Raw genomic sequence first — 17,102 nt, 5'->3', positions numbered from 1 at the left:
CCCCCCCCCCCCCCCCCCTCAAAAATGAATTTTGTGAACTGACTGATATAATTTCTTTTTTGAGTTGCAGTCTACTATCTGTGTGAAGCAGCTTGCATATGGAATACTTGAACTATTAGTTATATCAGTTTTCCCTGAGCTCCGGGATCTTTTGCTGGGTCTCAACGAGAAGATGCGTCCTCCACCTGCATAGCAAATTCTTGGTTTAATCACTACTAAGCCGTGCTCCACCTGCATAGCACATTCTTGGCTTCATCAATATGAAGCTGTTGATTATTCGTACCAGCTATGATGAAATTAAAAATATCATAGCCACTTCCAAGGATCACCAGATTACATGATTCCATTCGGTTTGCCCATCATATTCATTTTTGTTCACAAGAACAATCAGGTGAGGTATTACGAATGCCAAACAGGACTAGTGATATATTGCACAGAAGTTGTACCATGGCCATTAGCTGTACCCCTCGAATAATCAAATTGCACAGAAGTTGAAAATTAGAGCTTGTATAGAGGATGGTGATGCTTTTTTGTGTATAGTTTCCTGCTAATCCAAGCAGTACCCCTTGTCACGGGGATTTTGTGCTGTCGCAGATCTTGCAATTGATTTTTTGTGATAGATTATTTTACCCCAAACTGGTTCTTCCCCGTGTCACGTGATTGCGAGGCAATAAAATTTCTCTTTTCTTCTCCTTTACACGCATGTGCCCACATTAGCTATAAGTTGCCCGCTAAGGAAAATCCAGTGAGAAGAATATAAAGGAAAACGAGTGAATAACCAGCAACATTGAAAACAAGAAATGACGGAATCTATGTACTTTCAAGTGGATATATGCACTTTAAAAGGTAGAGTGTCATATATCTAACATTGAAAACAGAAAATGACGGAATCTATGTACTTTCAAATGGATATATGCAAAATGCACTTTGAAAGGTAGAGTGTCATATATCTAACATGTAAAAAAGACTAAGAAGACGCTAACAAAAAGTGATGGAGACCGCAACAAGCTGCAAGAACTGTGGACCGGTGCAGCCACTTCATTTGCCGCTTTGTAAAAGCGTGTATTGACTCATCAAAAGCAGCTAGTCCTCCTACAGTCGAAGGAATTTGCAAGTGTTGATTGCAAATAAAACGGGTGGCGTTCCTGCAGGGTGGGAAAAAAGCATGTTCATGTATATAAGAAATCGAAAACCTACAGGAATTCAAGGGATAGAGCGCAGCGCTTGTGCTGAATCAAATAAAGAAAGAAAATGAGCGAATAAGAAAAAATGTTTCATATAGCATAGCATATGATGCCTCTCTCAAACGCAAGGGATGGGTTGGGGGAAGGCCAATAACAACTGAGAAAATCATGCAATCGCTTTATGGAACATTTGAAATGTGATCTCGAAAGCAAAACATTTCTAACAATGGTGGGAAGAGATGGGAAAAACTGAAAAAAAAATAAGCAAGACAGGCAGCTGTGATAAGTAAGCCAGCGTCAACACATGAAGGGGTGCGCAAAGGTTTGGGGAAAAGAGCTGAACTTTAATCACAGGAGCTAATAAGTGAGAGTGAAGAGACACCTTGAAACAACATAAAATCAATCATAGAGAAGAGAAATTAGAAGCAACATAGAAATAAAAAGGAAAGCAGCTTAGCCATTCTGAGCACCGGCAGAAGAGGTTTACCTGTGCTAGGCCAATTAATCAAGTGGGAAATCACAGCAAGTGACTCTTTTGGTGATTCAGTGGGGAAATTGCATGTTTTCATAATCAAGAAGTCACAACCTTATTCCAGAAAGGAAAAGAGAAGGTAAACAACAGTAAATTGTGGATGGAACATGAATGGCTTGGAAAAAAAATGACAGTAAAGATTGAGAACAGATAAAAATTATTTGTGGCTGAACCAGACTACTGCCATTACCATGTTCAATTGAGTTAAGCCTTGTTCTGTGGAGCACTGAGCATGCATTGAAGCAGTAAGAAAGCGATATAGTGATTGGACATTACCTCTACAGGGGATGACATTGAGAGTCGTCGTTCCTTAACAGGCGGTTCTGAAAAGAAGATCAAGTTGAGTTAAAAATTTCGCTGGTCTTAGACTATTTTGGAGGTTGGCTGGGCTTATTTGAGTTATAAACATGATGTTTGTGGTTATAAGAAGGAATAATCAATGAAAAAAATGTTATGCAATTTTCGTTTTCGTGTGGGTGATAGGATTTGCTTCTTGTTTTTCTTCTGATTCTTGTTTTTTGTCATTTTGGATGGTTGGCAAATATGTCTAAGTTATGGTTGCAACTTGCAAGGCTTAGGTTTTTTTTTTCTTGGTTTGAATGCAATTTCCAGGTTTCTGCTCTTTTCTAGGTCTGGAATGAATTTATGGGTTTTTCTCTTTGAATGTTCTTAAGTTTTTTTTTTTTTCCCATTCATTTTTTAATGCTTTAGCTTTACTTGTGGTTTTAAGTTGAGATTCATATCCATATATACTTGTTTTATACCATCATTTGAACTTTTTGAAGTTTATTTTGAATCAATTGATACTTAGTAAATTTTAATAACTAGGTAATGTTTTTTAATATTGGATTTGATTTGTTGAAAATCAAAATTTGTTGTGGTTGTTAATGCTTAATTATGTATTAATTTTTCATATTGAATTTTTTGTATCTTCAATTTAATGTGATTTGATTTATAATAATACTTTAATTTTTAGGTTTATAAAAATGTTTTTTATGTTTTTATTTTTTTTAATTTTAATTTTTTTTTATTTTTTATACTAGTTTAATTTTTTGGTTTAGATTTTGAACTAAAAGCCCAGTTCAAATGGCTAAACTAAGCCCATTCTAAGCTTAAAGTATTGTTTAATTGTGAAAGATTTTACAAAGAAAAAAAATACATATTTATTGTTTTTAGGATGTATTTGACAAACATATTTTAATGAATTATTAACAGTTTTTTTTTCTTGTTTTGCCAAACAAGTCCCAAATAATTTTTATTTTTTAAAAAAATATTTAGGGATCATTTTAAAATTATTTATCGGCCCCTCACATGTTTTTTTCAACTATTTCATTTAATATTTGAAATGTAAACTTATATTATAATATATTGATTCAATATTAAATATAATCACTTTTCTTTAAAATTTCAAGAAAATACAAAAACACATAATCCAAAATTTCTTATTAAAAAATAAAAAAAAAATATTTTATTTATATGCATACGGTCAAATTCTAGAAATCTTAATGCATATTTTATAAAATATTGAAATACAAAAAATTAATTAATGAGTATCATAATAAGTTTGTGATTATCTATTATGATTTGATCAAAATTTCAAAAACATCACAACAAATAATTTGTTTAATTAGTATTTTAGATATGAATTTTACAATGTAATACATATTCATAGTATTAAATTAAATAAATTAAAAAAATAAAATGTTAGGAATTAATTGTAGACTTAAATATTTTGAGTATAAAATTACATCGTAAAATATATCTACATGTATTAAAGACAAAAATAAAAATAAAAACATCATTAAAATTTAATCCTTAGAATTATTGAGTTTTAACTTGATAAAGTAGAAAACTCCTTACTAGGAAGGTTCTACTTCAAATTCATAGGATAAAGATTTCATTACAGAGAAATATTTTTTTAAAACCTTAGATATATCAACAAGTAAAAACATGACCTAAAAAAAAAGCAATTAATAATACAATTTATTATAAGTAAGGTGTATAAGAGCATCTCCAATGAAAAATGCTATATTAAAGAGCCAAACGGATAAAATGGCTTTTTGAATAGTGTAAATATAGTTTTTTTAATTCTGTGGATTCCAATGGTAAAAAGCTATTTAGCAAAACCAATTATATTTTAATATATTTTATGTTAAATTAATTTTAATATAATTATATAACTAATTTACATATTTTATATAAAATATAATTATGTTGTTCTAATTATATTTTAATATATTTCATGTTAAATTAATTTTAATATAAGTATATAACTAATTTAGATAGTTTATATATAATATAATTATGTTGTTATTAATTATATAATTAATATGAGTAATTTATAAAAGTAATATAAAATTAATGACGTAATATGAAAGTTAAAAGATATAATTTAAAATTTATTTATATGAATATTTTTAATTTTCAGTTTTATATGTTACTATTAAAAATTTAATTTTTTTAAAAGTAAATTCAAATTTTAACTTTGAAAAAAACAGTCAACATTTTAAATTTTGATTTTTTAATTATTTTAAAAAATTCAAACTTTGAAAAAATGACCGCCAACAATTTAAATTTTAAAATTTTTAAAAAATAACTGCTAACATTCTAAAATTTTAAAATTTGAAAAAACAATCCATCTATAAATATTCTCATATACCTTAACATTTTTTCTCATCATTTTCTTCTCTCCAATCTTTATTATATTGAATTATAATTCATCATGAATCATTCTAATTATAATTTTTATGATGCTTTTAATTTTGATGAAGACACTCCTGTGTTTGCTTTTCAAGTTGCTACCATTGTGGTTGCTGAAGAAAAATAGAATAATCAAGGGTAGAAAATAGGGTATCGTGGTTCTATTCTTAGTCACAATATTGTCAATTGTAATAGAAAGGATGGTGAGTTAAGGTTATATAATGATTATTTTGCTGAAAATCCTAAATTCATTGAAAGTTAATTTCAAAAAAGATTTAGGATGAGTTGCGTCTTTTTCTTTGGATCGCAAATGCAATGGAAGCTTATAATCCATATTTCAAACAACGAACAGATGCTCTTAGTGTTCTTGGTTTATCTTACTTTCAAAAGGTAATTGCAGCTCACATAATACTTGCATATGGTATTTCTACAAATCTTATTGATAAATATCTTCAAATTGAAGAAACCACTGCGATAGAAAGTCTTAGAGCTTTCATCAATGCAATCGTAAAAAATTTTGGTGATTGGTATCTAAGGGCACCAAATAAGGCCGATATTTGTCTATTATTATCAATTGGAGAGTAACGTGGATTTCCAAGGATGTTAGGGAGTATTGATTGTATGCATTGGAAATGAGAGAAATACCAAATTACATGGCATGAGATGTATATTAGTCATTGTCGTGAACCAACTATAATTTTAGAGGTGGTGGCTTCACAAGATCTTTAGATATGGCATGTCTTTTTTGGAATGTCTGGATCATTAAATGATATTAATGTTCTTGGTTGATCACATATCTTCGTTGCACTTGCTGAAGGTCGAACTACTCCTGTCAATTATATAATTAATGGGCATGAATATACAATGAGATACTATTTAGCAGAAGAGATTTATCCTAATTGATCAACCTTTGTTAAGACAATCCCAAGGTCATTAAAAGCAAAGATAAAATATTTTACAAGTAAGCAAGAGTCTGTAAAAAAGGATGTGGAGAGGACATTTGAGGTACTCCAATCTCGTTTTGCAATTATACATGGACTTGTTCGATACTGGGATGAAGAAATGCTTGCAAATATTATGAAAGCTTGTATAATAATGAATAGTATAATTATTGAGGATGAAGGAGATTATTGATGATGAAAGAGCAATGAACCTTGGATTTGATCATAAACATGAAGTCAATTCATTTATAATAGTATTACATGGTAAAATACCAGAATTACATGATTTTTTTTCAAACTCATAATCGAATCAAGGATAGAGCAACTAACTCTTAACTACAAGAAGATTTGGTTTAACATTTGTGGAAACAATATGACAATAAGTAGAATAATTAGATTTGAACTTCTTATGTCATTATAAGTTTCAAGTTTTTTTATATTTTTTTCATTATGGTTGTTATATTTTAAGTTAATTAGTCATACTTATTATTGTTAAGTGTTAGAAGAACTTCATAAAAGTATTATGAATTGATACCACTTTTATAACAATATATTTAAAATAATCAAGAAATTTCTACATATTTAATTAAAAATACATTACACTAAACAATAAATCAATCTAGTTAATTAAAAATTAAAACCCTTCTTTTGCATACTTTCTAACTTTCTATTTTAAAAATATACTGCAGAAAGTGGATTCAAATTAGAAATATATATTTTCATAATTTGTTCTTCTTTTTGAATTTTGTCTAATTCTTGTTTATCTTGTTTTTGTTAAATCATCATAACTTGTTGCTCTAACATGATTTTTTAGTCTTATTTCTTCTAATCCTCAATTTCAACTAGAATATCTTTGAATTGTTGTAAGAGATTTGTTACAATTACTTCCCCAACTTTATTTTTTCCTTGTTTACGTTTAAGTCGTTCCTTTGCAGCCTTTTGACCAATTGGTCTATCTTGATAAATTAATGGTTCATTATCTTCTTCTAAACTAACAGAATCAGGGGTAGATGGAGCTGATGAAACCAAACTTGCATTGACATGACTTTTTTATTTCTTGTTTAACCTTTGATGTTGACTTGCACACTCAAATTACCATTTGAGTTCTTTTCTTAAGATAACCCAATAGCATTCTAGATGAAATCGTTTGCCAACGCAAGAAATATATATTTATCGAGCATTATTAATCTGCTAAAAAATTAGAGAAATTAAATAATGTTAAAATATATGTTAAACAATTTAACATGAAAATGAATATTAAAATTACCCTTAATTCTTCAGTCATTTAACTTTACTAATGATTTTTAATTTGAGTAACAAATCTAATAACTTTACTGACTTCTCTATTTATTTCTTGTCATTAACTTAAAATACTTATTTGAAAACGATTATTTAAGTTTCCTTCATTCTTTACAAAGTAAGCATGTACTTAAGCTCAGATTGTTTTTTTTTGTTGTTTAACTCCTGTAATTGAATCTTTACTTATATTTAGTCATGCAAAGACAAGTAAACAATCATCTTTTGGTGAGAAGTTTTACTTCTTTGTGATTTTTTTGCTATATAGACATTTAAATTTGAACATGTTAAGTCATTAATTAATTGATTATAATCATTTGGTTGAGAGAGAATCTCTTCTGACTCACTCATAAGAAAGTTGGTAAAAGAACTTGAAAAATTTGAATCCATCTACATTTTAAAAAAACACTCAAGTTAAAACCTTATAAAAGTGTAAAAGAAGCTCACATTCAATGTCTAGTAATTTTATAATTTTCATACATGTAAATTAATAATAAGCATTGCCTTCTATTTGTTCTAACATAATAATTATAATATTTTTTGGAACTAAAAGAGAATTGATATATTGATTTAATTGCATTTTCAACAAACACATAATATAATTGATTTCAAATTAAAATAGATAATTAAAAATAAATTTTAAATATGTCACTCTATATTTTTATCAATATCAGCTATTATTATTACTTTCTCTCAATTTTGACAAAGATAATAACATAAATAAAAAATTATCTTCCTTAACCTATATCAAAAACATAAAATAACAAAAAAATAAAAATCATCATAAATATCAACTTCACAATAAAAGATCTAAAAAATCAAGAGATATAACAAAAGAAAATAGAAAAAGCTTTTAAACAAGCATACCTTTTAATTTTAACTAATTAACACAACCAATGCTATTAATTAACCAGAAAATAATTGATTCTTATTTTTTTTAAATTTAAGAGAAGGGTGAGGTACAATACAAGATTTTAAAATTTACAAGTTCTTTCCTTATGCTTTTAAAGAAAAAAAATAAACTGTTGGCCAACGACTATAAAAATAGTCATTGGCCAACAGTCATTTTCTTTTGCTATTTTTACAAAAAAAATATGGAAATAACTCTTTAAAGGATAAATAATTAAAATAGTTACTCGTTTGCCTAAGCTGTTAGAGTGAACAAATACAAAATTAAAAGCTAAAAGTATAACTTTTTAAATTTATCTCTTCATTTAGCTCTTTCATCGGAGATACTATAAAAAATGATATATTTTTTTTGTGCATAATCAATCTTTTTATATAAACTTTTATAAACCAATAAGTTTTTAATTACTATAACAATAATAATAATTCCATGATTTTTTAAATTATAATTTTATAATTAATTCTAATATATTCAAACCCTCGTCAATCCAAGAAAAAAACTCGTCATTCAACACACCGTACACACCCCAACACAGCTGTAAAGGTACGTCTTATTTTTACGCGAAGGAGCAATGCACGAGAAAACCTAATTTTTCCTGCTAATCCACCACTAACACCCAAAATGCAATTTAGATTGTCAAACCATACCTGCTAAACTTGTTCTCCTAAAGATCTCGAACAAGAAAAACTCAAGTTTCTATTGAATATAAAACTAGCCAAATCCGTGTTCCTCACTTATGAGTATGATACTACATAGACGAACATATGAAAAACAGTAGTATGTTTCTCTTACATTGAATCACTGACAAACCCATCATTACATAAGATGGCTATAACCTGTTAGCTTGGAATAGACGCTTAAAGGAGCCCGTCAAACTGGCCGACGAGAGAGTCCCGAATGTTGGAATATAGACCATACAGAGAGTACTGCCGGAGATTAGACACCTCATACCACGAATTAAGCGCTTGAAGATTCTTGTCAGTGCCTGAGAATGTTAATTGTATGCTCAGAACACAATCATTAGCACCACCGTTACTCTTACACTTTGAGATTGGTAATGCACAGTCTTCACCACCGAGGCAAACAAAGTCCTTGGAGCATGATTGACATCCAAATTTCTTCCAATACAAGTTTTGAAGGGTACCCTTCTGGAATTCAAGGACCTGAGACACAATACTTTTCTGATGTCAATGTACTATTCAGCGCAGAAAATAACAGAAAGGAAAAGCCACAAGTATGTTTAATGAGTTTACCAAAGTAAAACTGGTGATGATCGTATTATTGTCAGAAATCATCACTGGAAATGATCTTGCTGCATGCTTCCTCCCAGCAAATGCTACCATATGGCTACCGAGCGGTCCAGGAGCGCCCTGAAAAGTTTGTGCGTATTATTCATTTCTTGCAGTTCACATATGAAATAACATTGAAGTTTCTTTCTTGCAGTTTTAATGAAAGAAATCGTAGCACTATCATGAATTTCAAGAACTATTACTAATTCGTAGCAGCAGAAACAAAGACCCCTTATTACATACCGGGTCGGAAGGACTGCTGTTGATGGTAAGCAGAGAAATCTCATCAACCTGAGGCCTAAACACAGCGAGCTGTGCTTTTTTACTCAGGCCTAGACGACTATCACAGGGAGAAAGTTGAACCTGATTGGAAAAGAAAGAATCCTTATCTGAAAATGCTAGACCGAATGTGAAACCATCGAACTTTTGTACCATAGCATCTGAACAAGGGTCGAAAACTTCATTGGTATCAGCAGCATTTATAGCAATCATCATCACCATCAACATCACCATCACTTTAACTATCATCTGTGTTGCTATCTTGTGCCTCAACATGGTCTTTATCATCTGCACGAACTGCACTCAGAAATTAACAAAGAAAAGATAACAAAATACAGATCTGCTAAATTCAACATTGATAATAACCAAAAATTCAATACGGTAATAACAAGGCAGAAAAGAAGAAGAAGAAGAAGAAGAAAGAACAGCATGACATGCGAAATCACTAGAGATATAATTAAATCGGATACACGAACCAAGCAATGTTACAATCATGAACGCAAACTAACAGCTAATGAGATCAAATACTACTTTCACCGAATATTGTTTCCGAAATCACCCCCCCTCAAAAATCTTATACATTGAATTCTGTAACTAAATTCAATCATTAAAAACTATCACGTTGTGATTTCGTAATATGCAAAAGATTATAGATAAAGAGATTCAAGATAAAAACGGAGACCTACCATGGTCCGAATGAATGATCCTCGAAACAAAGACAATGGTGTTCTTGGTTCAATAGGATTCCTTTGATCAAATTTTTGTCTTCGTGGTTGAAGATAAACGGTCACCAATTGAACACGGACAAGAAGACAGGACACAGATGGGATTATATCTTGCAAAGTTTAACGTGGGAAAAATATTTGATGGATTTCTTTCAATGTTACATAGGAGACTTCAAAAAACGCGCCAGGCGGTTATACAGGCGAACCAGGTGGATCTTGCCCCTTAACCGTTATTAGAAGCAAGTTCAAGCTTTTTCCTGTCTCCATTTGTTCTACAAGTGGGTTACGTTTCGATAAATGACTGGCCGGTTAATCAGTCATCCATTTCCCTTTTCAGTTGTTTTTGGTTTAACATAGTTTTAAAATTCAGTCCAATTCCACAAGTCAATCCAGAATTTAACTAATGTAGGGTTAAAATTAGGCTGGGTATATAAAAAATAAGAATAGTTATAAACTCGGCTAGCACCGGTAAAATCTGGTTGTAATCTATTATCTGCTTTTTTATTTTTTATTAAAATAATATTATTTTGATTTATAAAAAATATTAAAATTAACCCAAGCTTTTAGACCGGATTAACAACCTTAAAAACACTGATCAGTAGGTTTCCAGGTCACTTGACTCTACTGGTCTTCGGGATCCGACGGATTGCTTTCTTGTAAATACCGTAAAATATTCTTGACGATAGGATATATGTACAAGAGTCCAAATATCATAGACAAAATATAAAAATTATCGTCATCTAATAGAGTTGTCTATTAGGGATCAAATTCGAGAATCTCAAGTTTCATTCGAGAATTCATAAATTACTCTTTCTTCATTTGATTTTAGAGTAAAATATATTTTTAATAAATATTATAATTAAAAGAAATATTATTTAAATTTATTTTTACTCAAAAATTTAATTTGATCAGATATAACCTTGTTAAGTTAGGCCGATTATATATAGCAAGTAAATTTCTAAATAAATTTCATGTTAATTCAAGCTCTAAGATAGATTTTAATTCTTTGATTTCTAAATTAATTTGTTGTTCAAGCTAGTTTTTACTTGTTTGGATAAAAAATATTTTTAAGTTAATATTTTTTAAAACAACATAAATCAATCTAAATTAAATTAGTTGAGATATGAAATTCCTCGAGCAATCTAAATTGAAATCAATGTTGTAAAGATGTCACAAATATAAAATTAATTGCATAAAATAAAGTTGGAGATCAATTCCTACAAATTTTATAATTAAACAAATTGTTATGTCCATCCATACATGAATTTAAAAATAAATAAAAATAAATAAATAAGAATAGAACATTCTGATGTAATCCGAATAAAAAATTATCGGTGTCCTAAATTAATGCTGGGAATCAAATTTGAAAAGTAAATTTAATTAAAAAAAATAAATGTTCAAACAAATTCTTAATCGGTGGACCCCATCGCTCTCAATTTCTCCAAGTGTAAATGATGTAAAGTAATCTTTTCTCCACCAACTCCCCACCCACATGGAACTGAGCCACTGAGGCGAGCTCCCTCCAATACTTGGTAGAGGGCAGGCCCCTGGTGGTCCCCTACTCACCCTTGATTGACACGTGTACATAAACCCAGTCATGAAATAAAGGTGTCTCCGATGTTGATATTGGTGGGGTCATTCTTGACTCAGTTTTCGCTCTCGGGTTCTACCGAGTCAACTACAAATCCAAACCGAGTCACTTTGCCTCTTTGACACCAAAATGGAATGTAACAATTCGATTAAATTTAAATTAATTTTTTAAATTAATTAGTTAGGTCATAAAATTATAATAACTCTATAAAAAATAAATAAAAAATTATTAAATTAATTAATTAAATCATAAAATTATTATTTTTAATTAAAAACACCCAAGTCCCGAGGAATTGGCAGGAGAAAGGAACACGATGGCAAAGCCACCAGCCACGACAGCCATCTTCCGTCGGTTGGTAAATGCCACTTAAATGCACATTAGGCAGTTGTCAAAGTACACATTGCTGTTTCCTCTCCACGTATGACAATCTGTTCACTGTTCGATATTGCTATCACATGTTTAAATCATAGTTATTAAATCTTATCTTGTTCCATAAATTGATTTGGTATTGATTGATTTAAACCGTGCTTTAGGTTGAGTTTATTTTTAAATTACTTTGGATATTAATTTGGGTAAATTGATGACTTTATAACCGGTCAAACCTTTATATAAAACTTGACATGATTGGTTTTTTTATAAATATTTTTTTAATTCAAAACTATATCACTTTAATCTAAAATTGATCTAATAATCTATACATACTAAATAAAATGAAAACAATACTTGTCAAATAAGAATTATAAGACTTGATAATTTTATAAAAAATCAAAATAAATTATACATTTTAATTTTTAATTATTTAAATATTAAAAGATAAAATTTGAAAAATCAAATAAAAAAACACTAAAAAACACTTGAGTTAACTAATCAAATTTTTGATCTGATTCATTAATTTAGGATAACATTATAAAATGCAAAACAAAATAAATTATAAAATTTAATTTTCAATCAACTTAATATTAAATATAAAATTAAAAAATCAGCTAAAAAAATAATAAACTCGAGTTAACTGGCATAACCCTCAATTCGGGTCATAAAACCGAGATAATTTTATTAAGAATAAATAAAAAAAATTATAAATTTTAATTTCTAATCTATCTAATTTTAAAAAATTAAAATAAAAAATAATTAAAAAAAATATATAAAAAAACTCAATTTAACCGTATTAGTCAAATCCTAATCTTGATATACATTTTGTTTTCACCACAGTGACATGAGTGCATCGTAACAATTTGCTTTCAAGATCACCATGTGGACCCTGCGTTGGCGTGGAAAGTGCTATATCCACACACACACACTATAATATATAATTTTCAATACCTCCATTCATAGGATTTGGATCTTCTGGGCAGGTGTATGAGTTTTTTTCATGATTGATTTTCATTGAATAGAGAATATAAACCATGGAAAAAAATAATAATCTAAACCCATCAAACAAGATTAATTAAGGTAAAGAATATAAATTGTTTTCGTATATATAGATAAACCCATCAAATATGTTGACTGTTCTTGCCCATCCCTGCTCCACTTTTATATAGATTCCGTAAAGAATATAAATTTTTGTTCCAAGGAGGGATGCTTTTTTAACCCATGCTCCCAGCCCCAGGTCTAAGCATGAATTTCCATTTTTTTTGCAGAGGAAGAAGGAGCAGATTGGTCAACAAATCGAACGGTGGAGATTAAACAAGTACAACAAAGTACAAAGCAGAGGATCCTTCTCTCTACGCTTTAATGATTGTCCCGTATTGTCCAAAAAAGGAAAAAGACAACTAAAAAAATTAACCTATAATTAGCACTTCTTACCTGGGTCAGGATTTCGAGTCAGAACATGTCCAATTCAATGAGTCACGGAAACAACACACAACTCGTTCACCTTTAGATCAAGGTTTGTTTGTTTTTTTTTCCAAAGGTTTAAAACAATTTGACTAGGAAACACTTAGTGTTGTGTAAGAAAAGGAGCAGATCTGAAATCAAAGAAACTCATCTTTCAATCAGATCTTTATCATTATGTAAATTGCCTCCTTCACTCACTCCCTCACTCCCACCCTCCATCCCTCTCTTACCATACCCAAAATCTCGAATAAAAATGCCTAGACCTTTTTTTCAGAAGCTAATTCTCCCTGGCACTATCAGAGAAAAGAGACTGGTATATAAAAACCTTTCCTTCTCTTATTTTACATGCTTGTATTATTGCTTCTCAGGTGAGGTTTTGATAAGGGTTTAAACTTTATGAATTAAATTGTGAAATGATTGTGGTGGATGAGATTGAATGGAGTGATAGTTAAGTAAAAGGGTTTTGTTTAGATTTTTCTTATGTCTTGCTTCGTTGATGTGTTTTCTTGGTTTACATGAAGTTTGAAAGTTGGTGATATAATTTGTGAAATGATAAAAACCCAGAACTTCTTTCGATGATAAGATATTCAGAGTGATACCAGAGAGTAAAGGGTTTGTCAATGTTGTTTAGATTTTATTTCTTTCATGTTTCTTTGTTGTGTTCTTTTTCTTCGTTTTGTCAAAGCTGTCAAGATTTTGTTTCTTTCGTTCTTCTTTGTTGTGTTTTTTTTCTTGGTTTTGACAAGAACCCTATTTTTTCTTTTATTAGGAGTGGACTATGTGAAGGAAGGCCAACTGGAATTGGGTTTTTATTCTCTTGCTTTCGTAGCTTTTTGTTTAGCTCAGTTTTTTGTACAGCAGGATTTTTCTCTGGAAAATATCTTTTGAAAAAAAAAATTAATTTGAGATGCTAAGAATTGATAATTCAATCGAGAGTCCATGAATGGAATTATGTCAGAGAAAGAAATGTTTGCTTAGATATTGTTGGAAGAAATCCTTTGTTCAGCTTGTAGAGTTTTGTTTAGGTTTGTTTCTGATTCAATCAAACAAGGTGGTTACTGGCTTGTTGAAAATTATTTACACCAAAAGTTTAGGATACTATGATTCAGCTAATTTAAATTGGTTATAGTTTTGCAAAAAGAAAAAAGAAAACAAGGCGTTAGCTTTCAACTACTGTATGTATGACAATTCACTGCAAGGGAATGGAAGAAGAATAGCATTTCCTTCTTGCATTGCATAACATTCCACCACAACATGGAAGTTTTAGTTTATCTTCATAAGGTTTCTTGGAAATTAATAAGGCATGATAATAGTTGACGTCTCGATTTGTTTTGATGTACTGGATTGTCACTTTATTCCAAGATAGTAAAATCGGACAAAATGAAGCATGTAATTGTTTTTAATGAATCTACTTTGCTTTCAATCATTCTAGAGATTTGAAAAGCTTTCTTTAGCTCACTGATTATGTCCTCTAGAAAAAAGCATCAACGTCTAGATTTCATTTCCTATTTATTTCGATGATATCTAGACAAGGAGCTTGCAGGTTCTGTTGTATGCTGTGCATTAAATTTGTCTGATGGTTTATCTTTCCGAACCTGATGTGTTCTCATTAGAAGATGTCATGTATGGAAACAAGTGGTGGCATTGAGAAAAACAATCATTTTCAATTAAAACAAAAACAATTAGTTTCACCAGGATCAACTGTAGCCTGCAATTGATATTGTACTTTGTGGTTTGAGTGGCTCATGAAATTAGCAATCATAAAACACCATCATGCTTGGGCCTTTGGAGATGAATGTGCTTTTGGACCTCTCGGTATTCTTCTTTATTGTTTGCTCACAAAACAAAGCTTATTTTTATCGTTCTACTTAGTGTTCTAAAATTTTGAGCCTACTTGGAGACAATTTCTTACATTTCATTGTAGAGTTGCTGTCAACTATATGGAAATGGGAAATTCCAACCTTATGCAAATCTTTTATTGAGTTGAGCTTATCCACATTATCATCATCTGCAACACTACATTATGGGAACAAAATATTTGATTCTCCTTTGGGGAAAATGGAGCCTAACTTGGTTTGGTTTTCTGCAGAGGATCCCAGATAATTTCGTCAAGAAATTTGGACATGACTTACTGGGTTTTGTGAGACTCATTGTTCCCGGTGGTCATGTGTCTCGCATAGGATTAATAAAAGCTGATGAAAAATTATGGTTTCATGATGGTTGGCAGCAATTTGTGGAACGCTTCGCTATACACATTGGATACTTTTTGATCTTTCAATATGAAGGGAATGCAATTTTTAATGTTCATATATTCAATTTGCCCACTTCTGAGATAAATTATCACTCCAACTCTCTTAGTGGGAAAATATATCTTGCATTTGAAGAATTGGAAGATGATGACAGTGCTGCAAGCTCAGGCACCCCCACCACACAACTGATGGTCAACAAAAGTTACAATCCTCCTGCCTTGCAGAATTTGCTTAGTGGATCTAAACTTAATAATTGCTTAAATTGGGGTGGTGAAGAGAATATGCGCTTAACAAAGAGTGCTAATGTTTCACAAGTGGCCAATGAATCAGCACGAAATGTATTTGCTCAATACAACGAGCATAAGAATTCTCAAGAAGAAGTGAAACTCTACAGCCCAGATGGAGAAACACCAAAACTGAAAAAACGTGGAAGGAAAAGGCTGAAAGTTGATCCCCGTGAGTTCTTTTAACTCAGATCCTCTTTTTCATCTTGTTATGCCATTAGTATTGAAAGTTCTCATTTTTTGAGCTACTCAATGAAACTGCAGATGAGCAGCAGCTGTCATCTCCAAACGAAGATGATGGTGAAATGCGCTTTAGATTTTATGAAAGTGCTTCTGCAAGAAAGAGAACTGTCACTGCTGAGGAACGAGAAAGAGCAATGAATGCAGCTAAAGCATATGCACCTGATAATCCTTATTGTAGGGTTGTCCTACGACCATCATACTTATACAGAGGTTGCATTATGGTGAGTTATTAACTGATCTGCCATGCTAAATTTGCAATCCACGGCATACTTTGCTTTGCATAATGATGCAGTTCCTTTTCTTTTTGTAGTATTTGCCATCTGGCTTTGCAGAGAAGAATCTAAATGGACTTTCGGGGTTTATGAAACTTCAGTTACCTGATGGGAAACAGTGGCCAGTTCGTTGCCTTTACAGAGGAGGCAGAGCTAAATTTAGCCAGGGATGGTATGAATTCACGTTGGAGAATAATTTAGGGGAAGGTGATGTGTGTGTCTTCGAGCTGCTGAAATCCAGGGATGTCGTGCTGAAAGTTACAGTATTCCGAGTTCTCGAAGATGGTGGACTTATGAACCATCCTTAACTTTAGGATACCATCTGCATGAAATTAGATAGACATTTGATGTTTAGTCTGGATTGGTAAACTCTATCAAGTAACGCCCTTTTCAATTCGGATGATCTGTGGCTGTGATTTGTGGTACTTAAATGTTTGATGTCAGAGCAAGTTTGTAGAACTTTCAGTTGTTTAGGTGCTTGAACATAAAGTTGTGGCTTGAGTAGGCCTGTAAATATACTGTCCAATCCAGTTGAACTCAATGGAGCTGAACAACAGATCTTAGGCCTAATCTATTGTTTGAAGTATCATTTACTGCCCTACGTCCATGGACTGCTTTGCTTGTTTGTTGGGATTTTGCCTTTTTATTTCAGGGAAGGTGAAAGAGAGTTTGGTATCGTCTACAGTGAATATAATATCATGTAAAAGCCATCTTCCCTTAGTATAAAACTGAGTAAAATTTTTCCAAATAAATGTTAATTAGGTATAAAGTTCGTGT

At 30.9% G+C, this 17,102-nt stretch overlaps 3 protein-coding genes across 5 annotated transcripts in view; 2 read left to right on the top strand and 1 right to left on the bottom strand.

Annotated features, from left to right (window-relative positions):
- The window catches only part of LOC105111894 (uncharacterized), a 10,776-nt gene extending 10,132 nt beyond the window's left edge, over positions 1-644 (top strand). Inside the window, exon 15 of the mRNA XM_011007373.1 lies at positions 71-644. Coding sequence (XP_011005675.1) covers positions 71-193 — 123 coding nt within the window. The 3' untranslated portion in view covers positions 194-644. The remainder of the gene's footprint in view (positions 1-70) is intronic.
- Positions 645-8,136: 7,492 nt separating this feature from the next.
- Positions 8,137-9,897, bottom strand: LOC105111893 (uncharacterized). The gene is made up of 4 exons (XM_011007372.1): positions 9,815-9,897; positions 9,093-9,416; positions 8,814-8,930; positions 8,137-8,723 (listed from the first exon to the last, which is right to left on the bottom strand). The coding sequence occupies exons 1-4, from the start codon at positions 9,815-9,817 to the stop codon at positions 8,418-8,420; spliced, it is 750 nt and encodes a 249-aa protein (XP_011005674.1). The 5' UTR covers positions 9,818-9,897; the 3' UTR covers positions 8,137-8,417.
- Positions 9,898-13,261: 3,364 nt separating this feature from the next.
- Positions 13,262-16,914, top strand: LOC105111892 (B3 domain-containing transcription factor VRN1-like). Of its 3 annotated transcripts, none has more exons than XM_011007368.1 (4): positions 13,262-13,590; positions 15,367-15,982; positions 16,075-16,274; positions 16,364-16,914. In XM_011007368.1, the coding sequence occupies exons 1-4, from the start codon at positions 13,531-13,533 to the stop codon at positions 16,631-16,633; spliced, it is 1,146 nt and encodes a 381-aa protein (XP_011005670.1). In that variant the 5' UTR covers positions 13,262-13,530; the 3' UTR covers positions 16,634-16,914. The 3 variants fall into 3 exon arrangements, with proteins under 3 accessions (XP_011005670.1, XP_011005672.1, XP_011005671.1); XM_011007370.1 differs by lacking the exon at positions 13,262-13,590 and adding an exon at positions 14,407-14,558; XM_011007369.1 differs by lacking the exon at positions 13,262-13,590 and adding an exon at positions 14,565-15,092.
- The last annotated feature ends 188 nt before the right edge of the window (positions 16,915-17,102 follow it).

This window comes from Populus euphratica, unplaced genomic scaffold (genome assembly GCF_000495115.2).
Source record: "Populus euphratica unplaced genomic scaffold, PopEup_1.0 scaffold609.1, whole genome shotgun sequence".
In the NCBI taxonomy this organism is placed as follows: Eukaryota; Viridiplantae; Streptophyta; class Magnoliopsida; order Malpighiales; family Salicaceae; genus Populus; species Populus euphratica.
This window is presented reverse-complemented; position numbering and strand designations above follow the sequence as displayed.